The sequence below is a fragment of the Triturus cristatus genome, chromosome 3_2 (assembly GCF_964204655.1).
Source record: "Triturus cristatus chromosome 3_2, aTriCri1.1, whole genome shotgun sequence".
Classification (NCBI taxonomy): Eukaryota; Metazoa; Chordata; class Amphibia; order Caudata; family Salamandridae; genus Triturus; species Triturus cristatus.
Genome location: NC_140584.1, coordinates 29,071,201 through 29,084,458, shown reverse-complemented (window position 1 = coordinate 29,084,458; position 13,258 = coordinate 29,071,201). Strand labels below are relative to the sequence as shown.

The following is a 13,258-nucleotide window of genomic DNA, read 5'->3' as shown; positions in this document are numbered from 1 at the left end:
CAGCTAGGGAAACCTACCAAACCCAGACAATGCTGAAAACTAGGCACACTGTGGAGTCCAGTGTAGTGTGCCTCAGGTGGATCCCTTAATGTTTTCCTGTTCCTGTCGCAGGCACTAGCCCCAGCCAGAAAAGTGAGTTAGCATTTTTATCGGGACATGTGGGAAAATCCTTGTTGTTATCAATTTTCTAGATCCCTGTGAAATCTGTAAGTGTACGTCACAGAAATACAAGAAAAATGTGTGATTTTAAGCAAAATTTGAGGATTGCAGAGCATTGTGGATAAGAATTCCACAATGATTTTTCGAGGGCTGTTCCCCGATGTCGTCCCCCCAAGGGACAGATTAGAAATAATCGCCCTCACCCTCCCACTCCCCGGGAAACAGGAGGGGATCGTTGGGGGAGGGCGAGTATTGGGAGGGGTGGTCTGGGGAGCACAAGCACTTCCATCCATAAGAAAGTCGGTCCCACTGCCAAAAATCCCTGGTGTCAAGTGGGTGGATTGCTGCTTGGGGTCGCTCTCCTGCAGCAATCCCCATCCAGGCATCCACTGGTAACTATACCATTGGAAGGAGAGATCCTCCCCTTTCCAGCGATTTCAACCCCCCCTGTCCAGTTCTTGGAGGGTTGAGCTTGAAGTAGTGAAAGTAAATCGAGTCTATTGCTTACTTTCAGTTTTGTAGTAATTACAATGCTGATGATCTTTACCAAAAGTACAGCCTCGGCCTGCTGGGGATGCTTTTTCCCAGCAGCCCAAGCTAAAATTGAAGAAAAGGCACCAGAGTGTTCTTATAACACCACCCCTACATCTGCCAGTGGCTAACACGCACTGGGGAGATAGGGTGTCCGTTGGCCGATGCCCACACTTAATAGGTTAAAGAGATCACCCTCAATTAAATAGGCATACTTGACAAGTAAAAGCGCTCTTTTTTTGTAGCGAACATGTGTAAATTGCAACTTAAAAATAGCCACTGAGTTGTGTGAGGTCGGTAATGTTCCAAGTAGTGACGAGTTGCAAATTGGGCTCAGGGTAGAGTTCACTGGGGGCTTTTCTTTGAGAACATGAAGGGGCGGTTTTATAAATTCCACTGACCATCATGACGGCCGGAAGTGAAGGGAATATTCAGCTCATTCAGCATATGTGCCAGAGCCGAGTGTAATCTTCACCCTGAACTTCCCTTGCATGCCAAAGTTGCATTACGTGACAATATAATGTGGTGGGACCCTTATATAAGGGCATCCATTTCTTCTTCCAGATAAGTAAAACAGCATCACAAATGTGGGTCAGAAAACATGATGGATCAACACTTAGGGTCGCATAAGAGGGCCCTTGTCTGTCCTATCCATCATTGTCACCAACCCACAGCACTCTCATTGTTCTTTGCTTTTTAATGTCTGAAAGCTCTGCTCATAGGGCATGAGCTAAGACCCCAAATATAGGCCATCAATACCACTCTGGGGAGGGTGGTGGGGGGGAGAGAGGGGTTCTAACATGATTTTCTTGCAAGGTATGGATGTCTAGTTGCCCACGACCCCCCTATTTCTTATTTTTTGACACTACAACCTCTTTCTCCACATATATGGTGAAGCCGGGCCACCAATTAGAAACTAAGTTTAATCGGAGCTTGATCTGAGAGTCGTCTGGCGTGAAGGGTCATAGACTTGATGTGGTGCAGGTTACAATAGGGTTTAAAAAATAGTTGAGAAAAGGATCTCTGCATCCCTGAGAAAAATCCCCCCTTTTGTGGATTGTTATAGCTCCAGATGTTCATTAATGTCTCGGAGCACATAATGTTGGTTAATTGAGTCGATTAGAAAATTCTTACTAGAGGGGGACGGGGCAAACCTGTTGCATGCATAGTCTACTGGTCCATTGAAATTTCCTGCAACTATTGTTGACGGGGCCGGGCCTCAAGTGGGATAAATCGCAGTTTGCGCGGGAAACACTTGAATTTGGGGAGGGGAGTAGACCAGACAGATGACGGGTTGTTGATCATAAATTACTGCAGTCACCATGGTGTACCTCCCCACAGAGTACTTACAGGTATGTGTCACCAGAAACTGGAGTTCTGCTTATGAGAATCACTACCATCTGGGATCCCCACTCAGATCCAGAGAGAGCAAGTATAAGGATGCTATGCTATATCTGTTAACACCGCAATATAAACCGACTAATAAATGTGTCTTGTGCAAAAATGGAATGTCAGCCTTCTATTGGTTAGCGGTTCTGAGGACTACTTCCTGTTTAATATTATTCAGGAGCCCATTCCCTTTCCACAAGATAAATGTCACTGAGGCTAGTGGTCTTACATTTTAAGAATGCAATAGAATACAAAGTCATCCTGGGAAAGATGTTTTGACCCAGAGTTTGTAAACCTTAAAAACTTTGCCAGCCCAAACTGTGCTATCCCCTCTCACCCCATACTTACACAAAAGAAGCATCTGCCAGAAATTGTTGGATGCAATTCTGATCAAGGTTGCTGGGTGGAAGAAGGAAGATGCCCTCTCCCCCAAATTCCCCCTGCACTTCTACTCACCTCACCCAACAAGAAATCACAAAAAAGAAACAATATAGTGAAAAGGAAAAAGGTCATCTCAAGAGCATCAACGTGCCTGTGCCCTGAGCCCTTCATGAAATTAGGATGGTGAGGGGAGGCCCCTACATCTCATACCACAATAGTTATTTTTGCACAACAGTTTTATTATATCCCTCATTAGCTAGAGGCAATCTAGGCATTTCATCAATGCATGGCACTTGAGCAATATCAGATTATCATGAGGGTCTTCTCGTTCTATGCTTGTAGCAGCCTAGTAATCTGGAGGGGTTGATAATGTCTCAACTTGGTAGAGTCCTACCTCATCGGGGTCAACGACCCTCCCTCGGATGAAGAGCTGTTCCCCCACTCCAGCCATCCCTTCCCCTATATTTGGTCTCTCTATTTGCTCTCTCTTCCACCCGAGGGGATTCAAAGAGGAAGGTGGTATCCTGGAAAATTACATTGAAGTTTGGAAGATAGATCATCATGTAACAGAGGTCCATGGCACAAAGCTTTCTTTTAACATCATCAAAGGATTTGTAGAGTGCATTTCTTTTCTTTAAAGTCTAGGAAGATAAGTATACATTGGGATTCATACATCACTGTTCCCACCGTCCGAGCAGCAGCTAGGACCTGGTCTCGATCTTTGTAATTGAGGGTATGTGCTGTTATTGGGTGAGGCGGAGCCCTAGGTGGTGGTCTTCGCACTAAAACCTGATGAGTTCATTCTATAATTAATGATTTAGATAACCTTTCAGCTGGGACCCCTTCACAAATCCAACATTCCAGAAAATCGGGGAGGTCTGCTACATCCATATTTTTGGGAAATCTGACAAAAGCCCAAGGTATCCCCTTTCACTTGAGCCTCTTCAGTCCTGAGTTCCAGGATTTTGTCACCTTGGTCAGTCTGACCATTTTTTTTTCATGTCTTTAACAGAGTCTTCCATTTCCTTCTACTTAATTTCAGTTGCTCTAATCCTGTCAACTGCCTGTTGCAAATCCTGGCGAAGGAGAGAGACATTTGAACCCACCTCCCCAATCCTGGTTGCTAGGGAATCCTTAGATCATTGTATCCTGTGCAAAATCAGGCCCATCATCCGTCATGGCTTGTGTTGCTCCCCCTGAGTATCCCCATCAGAGCTCCTGAGAGGGAAGAATGCACACCCATAATTTTGTCCAGAGCGCCCCTTGGAGCATGCTGGGCAGGTTTATTTACAATTTTAAGTTGTTGACATGTCTGATCCCACAAGATATCTTGAAAGGATTTGACCACTTGATTGTTCTTGTGGGTACGGCCCAATGGCAAAGTTTCTGATCTTTAGCCTCTTTCGACCCGCCAGCGTCTAGACCACCCATGTACCTTCTGAGGGCCCGGGGCCGCATGTGTACTTCCGTCCCAGTGTCTGGTAGAATCTCTCTGGGAAGGCAGAACTCCCTAGGGTGAATTGCACGTAGAATGAGTGTCCCTGATGTCGCCATGCAGGTCTCCCTCATGACGGTCACAAATACTTTGTTCTGTCAAGAGACCTGTTTGCAAAGGATCAAACCCTCTTTCCTCTCCTAAGTGGGGGTCTAACAAATAGCGTGTAACGTCTCAACAAAATGTCAATGCATTGTATCTCCCGCAGGGTATTCTAGTGTTATTCAAGGCCACCCCTCGCCCCACTCCAGTGTGGCAGCTCCGAGTTTCCCGCTCATTAGGCAGGAGCTTCATGAGCGCTGCAGTTGTTCTGAAAAAGGGGGGTAGAGGGCCTGGCAGTGGGGAACATGCAGACATGAGGAGCCTCTATCCCCCTGCAGGCATCTACTCCATGAGGGTGCTACAAGAGCATCCATATCCACACCTCTGGTCCCCAAGAAAGAAACTCACTAGTCGGGGCAGGACCCACAACACTGTAGGGCCTGCCTCATAAAAATCACAGCAGGGTCTGTCTCACTGCCATCAGGGGCTGATCATCCGCCGCATTACCAATGGGGTAGCATCCCAGGCCACTGCCTTGGCACTTCGATCCCAAAGGGAGGTGGGGATTCCCCAACAGGGAAATAATCCACTTGACGCCAGCACCAGGGCCCAAAACCATCTCAGGCCTGTGTGTGGATAAGGGCCGGGCCCCTACACCGAATCCCTCAATCTCTGTAGGCAGCAGAAGGGCAGGTCTGCTGACACCTATCTTGCCGGGGCCCCTGCCAGCACTTACTATCCCTTAGCTGTACCAGACATTCTCCAAAGGCCTGGTCACCCCAGCGTCCCCGATGTTGGGTTATGGTGAGGCTTACAGCATCCCTGATGTTGGGTTATGGTGAGGGTTAACCGCATCAATCTCCTCTTTGTCGGTGCACTGCACCCCTTAACCTCAGGATCAACTGCCTTGTAACTTCTCCTAGGAGAAAGGGGATTAGCTGCGGTCGCCAAATTGCCCCATGTTGAGGACATTGAAGGATCTTCAAGGGGCTAATCACGGAAATCTAGAAAAGAGCATCTGCTATTTTGGCTGACTTCGCCACGCCCTTGTGGGCTTGATTTTAAGGAAGTTGTGGGTCAGATAACCACCTATTTACAAAGCAGCATCGCAGAGAAAAGGCACTCCGAAAGAAAATTACTCATTCTATAGGTTAGCAGATGGAAAGCTGGGCGGGATGCAGAGCTTTAGTGAACCACATTTAAGAACCCTTTAAAAGCTGCACATTCCTGTTGAACACAAGAAGATGCAGGACAAGCTGCAGGCAAAAGACTTTTTTTCTGGCTGTGTAATTGAGGAATCATGGGGGAAGAATTGGGAAACCACAGTGTGCTGACAGAAGCCTTTTCTTGTTTACATGATGGGTGGGATCACACTTGTGACAAATAGAAATCAGACAGATTTTCCCTTTAAGACATTAGGAAAAGTCTTGGGAAAGACCAAGTGGAACACTGTAGGAATTATCCATGGACAGAACGAGAACATTGTATTGATATATATATATATATATATATTGTGTATATATATGTGTGTATATATACTCTCTCTCGTCTATATTTCGTACTGCTCTCTTCTGCTGAAGAAACCACAAGCACTATCAGAGTAATTAATGTTACTTTCCATCTTGCTTTCTTGGGCTCACTACTGATATAAGTTTGCATGTTCCATTGTTTCATGTGGAGAAACCCGCTTATGTCCCCTTGAGAACGATAGCTAAGAGAGCCAATGTTTGTGACTACTTAGTTGATGTAATTGATCCTCTGAAGCTTACTATAGGACTTTGTGTTGTGAACCTTAAAAAAGGAAATAGCAAGGTGGTTTTATTGTGGGGCTTCTCAGACTTAACCAACTGTTGTTTTCTTCCATAGATGGGCACTTCAATCCAGAGGTGGTGAAGTACCGACAGCTTTGCTTCAAATCACAGTACAAACGGTACTTGTGCTCACAGCAGCAGTACTTCCACAAGCTACTGAAACAGATCTTGGCCTCCCGCAAGGTACCAGTGTCACGGCCTCCAATCTTTGACCTGCGCTATGCCATGTCCCAAAGACAGAAATCTCTCTGACTGCTCTAGACACAAAATATTTGTTTTTTTCCTAAACAAAGAGGATTCCTGCCATGTTGTGGAATATCAACCTGGTTTCATGAATAGGGGACATTATTTCTGCTGGTGGTTTCTTCTGAGTTCAACAACCGTAGTCCATTGAGTGGGAATGGGGAAAGATGAACATTCTTCAGCCTTCCCCAGGATGTTTCAGTTAACTGCTTCCTTATTCCTAGTGCTGTTAATAAAGCAGAGCTGTGGCAGAATTTCAGTAGTAACACAGGGCAGATGTAGCTGAGCTTATATTCTTTTTTTTTCTGCCAGGCAGATGTTTTTGGTCTTTCGGTATCCTTCTAAAGTCTGAGACACACATGTACCCCAGATTAGCATGGACTGTAAGTGATTTTTATCACATTGCTGAGGCCCACTTTGGAATGTGTTTGTTCTCAAAATCGTATTTATTTTGATTTGGCCTTACTATTCCTATTTTTCTTACAGAACTCTTTGTGAATGGCACTTTCAGAAATGTATTTTGTTTTTGACCTTGTTGGAGAGCTTTAAAAATTGGTCACTGGAAAAAGTATAGTTCATTGGTTATGTCTTAGAAATGCACAACCACACTCAGTAATCCAAGTCAAGTCATTGGATTTTATTAAACACACATTTCACCCGAGGGTCTCAAAGCTCTAGTGAAAGATCAATAAAGCGGGAGGGAGAAGTATGCAGGAGGGGGAAGTGGTCAAAAGAACCAGATATTCAGTCTCTTTGGAAACTGCTCATGATCAGTGACCGTACGAAGCTGCAGAGAAAGTTTGCTCCAAAAGACAGGGGCTAAATGGGAAAAGGATCTACTGCCGTTTCTTGCAGTGCGTATCCTGAGAGAAGTAAGAAGATGTTCAGTTCCAGAACTGAGAGTCCTGTTAGTAAGTACCATCTTAGTTTTTTGTCAAGGTAACTGCTTGTTTACGTACAGGGTCTTATGTGCCATGCAGATGAACTTGAAACAAATTAGTTTCCTAATGGGAAGATACTGAAGAACTTTCAGTCTAGGAGCCGACGGGGAGTGTGAGGGAAGATTTAACACCAGTCTGGCGGCAGTATTCTGCAAGAGTTGAAGTAGAGTGCGATATTCTTTATAAATGGAGGCCAACAGGGTGTTTCCATAGTCGAGCTGACTTAGATGAGACCCTGAACCAGTGGTTTCCTTGATTCAATTGGAATCCACTGAAAGATCTTACGTAAGCTTCGCATGAGTCCGTAGCAGATGCCCGTTATATGGTTTACATGATCTTTCATGGACAACTTGTTATCGATCTTTACTCCTAGGTTACGTACTATGGGTTTTGGAGATGGACAGGGCCCAAGGCTCGCCAGCCACTATTCATTGGACCAGAGTTCATGTGCATTCCCAAAGAGGAAGATTTCTGTCTTGTTAGCATTAAGCTGAAGGTGGTTAGTATGCAACCAGGTGTTAATTTGGGTCATGCAGTGTTTAAATCTGAGTCTGGTCTCAGTTGGATTAAGACCAGGAGTGATCAGTAATTGTGTATCATCAGTGTATGGTACAACATCACAGCCGTAAGATTTGATCACCTTGGTCAAACGGGCCACATAGAGGTTGAAAAGCACAGGACTTAGAATGGACCCCTGGGGGACTCCCTTGTCTACCAGCTGGCTACGAGAGACCAAGGTACCTAGTTGTACTGTTGAGGTTCGGTCAGTTAGGTAGTTCTTAATAAAGGCTAGGGCCTTTCCCTTGACTCCCATCTTCCACAGTCGATGTTCCAGAATATTGTGGGAGCTGGTGTCAAAAGCAGCCAATAGGTCCAGTAAAACTAGAATGGCTGACTGCCTGTAGTCATATAAACAACAGGAATTAGGGGGGTCAAAGGGAAAACGTTTATAGACCAGCAAGATGAAGTTTCTCCATATACTAAGTAAACACAGAGGTCATCTCGGGTCTAAGAAGGTAGTGAACACAAAAGACCAAGGCAGGTGAATTGAATCCCCACAGGGATAATCCCGAAAGAGGACTGGAGCCCTCACTCACCAAGAGGTGACATGCTTCATCATCGGGTTCGTTCCTCCAGTGGATAAACCTAGTTCCAAAGGGGGCTACAACCCCCTCACAGAGAGGGAGGAGTCCAGGGATTTTGTTCAGTGAGGATGAGGCTGTATGTACAAGGAGTAGTGTTCCTTATACTGTGAGTGAGGTAAAAGAGAGCAGTGGAGATTCGACACTACTCTTCGCAATAGGTCGACATGTTTCAGCCCTTGGGATCTATACAAGGATCTGGGCTTTCTTCAGGACCGGGTGAAAGATAAAGCTACTGCTGTGGTGTGCTCAAATTGAACAAAATAATAGTAATAATACTACACCGATGATCCATGTGTTCAGTATTTATTGGGTCCATCTGAGGGAGATAAAAAAACAACTCCTCCCCTGGTCAGAAAGGGTCACTACATATATACAGTTCTAGTAATGCAGGTAATATATTTATAAAACAAAAAATGCTAACCCCAAAAGTATGGGTCCTGCACTTACCCAAATAGTTTGGATGACACCCTCGCCTCAACCTGGATACAACTCAGGGAAGGGGGGCCCGCCTATAATAAACAAAATGTGTGATGTCAGAGTGTACAGACAGATCTCTGATCATATGTTTTACTATGAACACAACCACCCACCTAGTCACAACTACAGTATGGCATAAAAAGAAGAACTCAGGACAGGATTCAGTCATTTTAAAATTTGAAAAAAAGGATTTTTTTAAATAAATAATAATTATTTTTGTAAACAAATAGAGAAACTGTTAGCTCTGTTAATGTAAGGAGAGAGTATCTAAATTCCAAGCGCAAAGCTTACCTGTCCATCGGTACCCCGGGCGGTCAATGAGTTGAGACCGGAGGTACCGAACGGCTGGCCAGCTCTGCGCTTATATAGTGAGTGGAAGACAGTGAATTGTTCCCAGCTGTGTCAGTCAGGACCCTGAGGTGACCAAGTATATCGCCTGGCTTAAAGAATGAGGCCCTGTCATGACTGAGCATGCTCAATAAAGGAGACACTTATTCATAGCGCGGTGAGTGGGCATGCTCAGTGAAGATGACACTTATTCATAGCGCGATGAGTGAGCATGCTTGGTGAAGGACATACTTATTCAAAGCCTGAAGAAAAATACTCAAAATTAAAATAAATTAAATTAAATAGAATGAAATTAAATGGCAATGATGGAGTAACGCATTGCTTAAAGAGAGGGGGATAGTTCCACAGTGTGAACGATCAAAGAAACGATCAAATAAAGGTTCTGCTGTAGTGTTGCGCATGTGCAGTGTCAAAGACACTAATCATAGCCCAAGAAGCAGATTAACAATAGAATCATCTCCAAAAGATGTTATATTAAGCACAACTTTGCGCAAATTTGAGGAATGATTGAGTGGTGCGCCTCAGAGTAGGGTGCGGATACAAAGCATTGGTAGAGGAGAATCAACCACTGGAAATCATGTGTGCTGTATCTTATGTTGTGATGTAACAGATCAGTAGTATGATACATCTACAATAGAAGCCAGGGTATGTCATCATTCAGTGCATTGGCATCAGTACGTAGTTTGTGTACCCATCGTTGTTCTCTGATCAGTAAGAATTGATGAATGTCACTGATATGAGGGGGAATAGTTGGTTTCTCTAGTACCACCCAACTAATGTCATTCTCAGTGTGCCCTTGTGTAATGAAGTGATTGGTCATCTTAGTTGAACTTAGTTGAACTTCTTTTGTGTTCACTACCTTCTTAGACCCGAGATGACCTCTGTGTTTGCCTGTAGTCATAGGCATGCCTTAGATTGTCGACTACCTCAACTAGCGATGTTTCAGTGCTGTGGGCAGCCCTGTACCCTGATTGGGAGGTGTCCAACAGTTTGTGGTCCTCAATATGTTTTGTGACTTGTTTGTTGACAAGGAATTCAAGAACCTTTCCAAAATAAGGAAGAAGTGAAATAGGGCGATAGTTGCAAGGCTCTGAAGGGTCTGCGGTAGGCTTTTTCAGGATTGGTTTGACCCTTGCTGCTTTACACTTTGTGGGGACTATTGCTTGATTTAGAGACATGTTAAAGAGGTCAGTGAGACTCTTAAGAAGCACTCCAAAGTCTCCTCTAAAACCTCACTAAGCAGGTATCTGTTGAGTGTAATTTTGGGATACGGTCCCATTCACTCTCAATGCTCTGTCACAAGGTAAGCACTAATAAATTGTGTTCTTCATCCCCGTTAATTTTGTTAAATACTTTTCATTTATTTAGGGAGTTTGGATATAGAACTAGGAATTGTTTTCAGGTTTCTTTAGTTCACTCTTGTTCAGATTACACAAATTACAGCAAGTAGGAGTTGGGAACTGTGGATGAGGGAGCTAGAAATGTGAAGGGCCAATGAGGGTACCAGTGCTTTTCTATGATAATACCCAATCTACTGTAGGGCAAGAATACTGGCGCATTTGGGACGCATTAGTGGATAGCGATAAAGGGTCTAGTGGGCGGTATGAGACGTGCCTTCAACTTTGGAACATGATCAGTGCTCAATTGAATGCTTCAGTAAAGAGTTTATTTGTCACCATAGCTCTGAAAATATGGCAGTTTAGTCTTGCTATTAGCACTGGATTGAGGGTGTTTAATTTTTTGAAAAAAATAGGTCTTTATTTCTTTTACACATTGAAACAACGTGTATGGGTGGTAATCAATTAGAGAATCTCATACCGAGATCTGACCATGTAGCATACAGCATTTCAAGGATGTTTGAGTAACGGTCAATATGTGTGTTACGTTAGGTAGGTGTATGTGAGCAGTTTGGGCGAGCATCCCGGGGACTCTGTCCCGTCCTAGGAGTGCTGCCTACGGGGTATGGTGCATCCCACCTCATGGGGGTTGCAAGTCGGATTCATTCTCCAGTGTCAATATTAGTACATCTCATCCTGTGATATGCATGTCTTGCCCGGCCTGCTTGCGGAGACGTTGCAAGATGTCATCCTTGGCCCGTGCCAATAGCTTGACATCATTCTTCCACCCAATCAAAGGTCGTGGCGCAGTTGCATTCCAGTGCATGGCTATCTTGCGATGAACCAGCGCTAGGGCGAGGTCTATGAGCCTACTTCTTGCTTTGTCAGTCTTAATACTGGACATCAATCCCAGTAGATACGTTTTGGACATGCTGATGTGCTGTCTGCCAATCATCTGTGTGATGTTTGTGCATAGGTCGGTCCAGAAGGGTTGTAGAGGCGTGCACTGCCCTGTCATATGGTAAAAGTCTTCCTGCTTGGTTCCGCATCTGGGACAGTGGTGAGATGGCCCAGCAAACAACTTGTTAAGGCATACAGGAGTTATTGCCGTGTACATAATTAAATTGTAACAGTTTTGGACGCGTGTTTCACGAGACCCGTGGAATATGTCTCAGAATCTTGTCTCAAACAGCGTCTGTCCGTGTGATTTGTGAATCGTGGCTCCATTTATCTTTCAAGTCAAGCAGAACTGGACCAACTACCCAGCCCATCGCGGTGTGTACATCAGTTATGTGTGGGTATCTTGGGCTCCACGTCAACAGTACCTGTAGTGCAGGCTCGACCACTGCCTCTTTCCCTGGGTCGCCCTACGTTTTTCCTGTAGCTCGGGTAAGCGCAGCGTGGGCCAGGAATTGTTCCACCGTAATACTGTAGTTTCCACTGAGCTTTTCAAATGAGACAGTGGTCCCTGCTGCAAACAGCTGCCCCAGGGTAGTAACCAAGGTGAGCTTCCACTGAGAGGGGTGTGCCGTACGTTCCGTACATCCAACTGATAGGCACCAGAGGTATGTCTGGCGAATACACTATTACCCCATGCTGTCGGCATTGCATAGCATTTCCAGCTCTACCGAGCCACACGAAGTAATAGTGCTGTATGCTCCACGCATATTGTCACCCTGATCACACCTCTAAGGGCGTCCCCACTTGTTCCTTGTGGCCAGACATAGGTAGCCTCCTGTGACATTTCCCATGCGATCCATGTCTTCAGCCACTGTATCTGGCATGCCAGATAATGCAACTCATAATCTGGTGCTCCAGACCCCTGGCTGCCAGGGGCTGACACAGTTTGTTCAGGACAACGCTCCCCCTTCTGTTGGCCCATACAAGTTCAGAAAGCCAGCTGTTCAAGTCCTAGAACCCAGTGCCTTGCAGCAGTGTGTTAGGTAATATGGCAGGGCCATCTTCATTGCCCTCGGAGAAAGCTGCATTGACTGCCAGAATGACGAGGACGGTCGTAGCGATGTAACCACCCAGCCCAGAGTGCCCTCTCGAACGTCCGTCAGATCTCTATACATCTAAACCCCCAGGTAATGGAAGATGTGTGCAGCGATTCATATGTCAATGGGCACCACGACCCCCAAGGTTCCCTTGGCCAATACAAGTCACAGAATACAGTGTGGTGCAACAGTAGCGATGTAACCACCCTGCCCAGATTGCCCTCTTGAAGAACATCAAATCTCTGTACATCAAGAACTGCCAGGTAATGGAAAGTGTACGTAGTGATTTGTATATCCATGGAGATCGTCCCCGTAAAGTCTATTGGCCCATAATAGTTCAGAAAGTAGGCTGCTCAAGTCCAGGAACACCGTGCATTGTAACCGCAGCGGTATGTTAACTATCACATACAATAGCCACAGCAGGGTCACCTTCTTTGCTAAGGCCTCTCTTCCCCTCGGTGAGACTGGCAGTGACCACCAGAACGATGAAGGAAAGTGTGTGCAGTGATTGGTATGTCATTGGGCACCACCCCTGAGAGTGTGGCTACTCCCCGATCCGTTAGTGGGAAATGGCACGCCTTTGCTACATTTATGCGCTGGCCCCAAATCTCGCTAGCATCTGCATAATGGGCGGCGCTCCGGTAACTGCATCTTGGAGGTGTATTAATATATTGTCCACATACAGAGATAAGATGTGGGTGTTTCCATTAAGTGTCAGTCTCTGTTCTGCGTGCAGTGTCCATATTTAACACTCCAGTGGTTCCATGGCAAGTGTGCGCAGCAGTGGTGACTGCGGGCAATCCTTTCGGGAGACCCTGTATATCTGCCACGAATCCGAATACTCACAGCCAATGTATACCATTGATCTGGGGTCCGAGTGCAATACTCATATCCAGACTATGACAGCCTTTATGTATTTCTCTATACCTTTCTGCACTAATCCTGTTGCATCTTATTTCAGG

General features: G+C 45.4%; 1 protein-coding gene across 1 annotated transcript in view; it reads left to right on the top strand.

The window, feature by feature from the left end:
• NFRKB (nuclear factor related to kappaB binding protein) overlaps positions 1–13,258 on the top strand; it is a 627,787-nt gene that overhangs the window by 68,640 nt on the left and 545,889 nt on the right. The window contains exon 4 of the mRNA XM_085647204.1: positions 5,864–5,991. Coding sequence (XP_085503330.1) covers positions 5,864–5,991 — 128 coding nt within the window. The remainder of the gene's footprint in view (positions 1–5,863; positions 5,992–13,258) is intronic.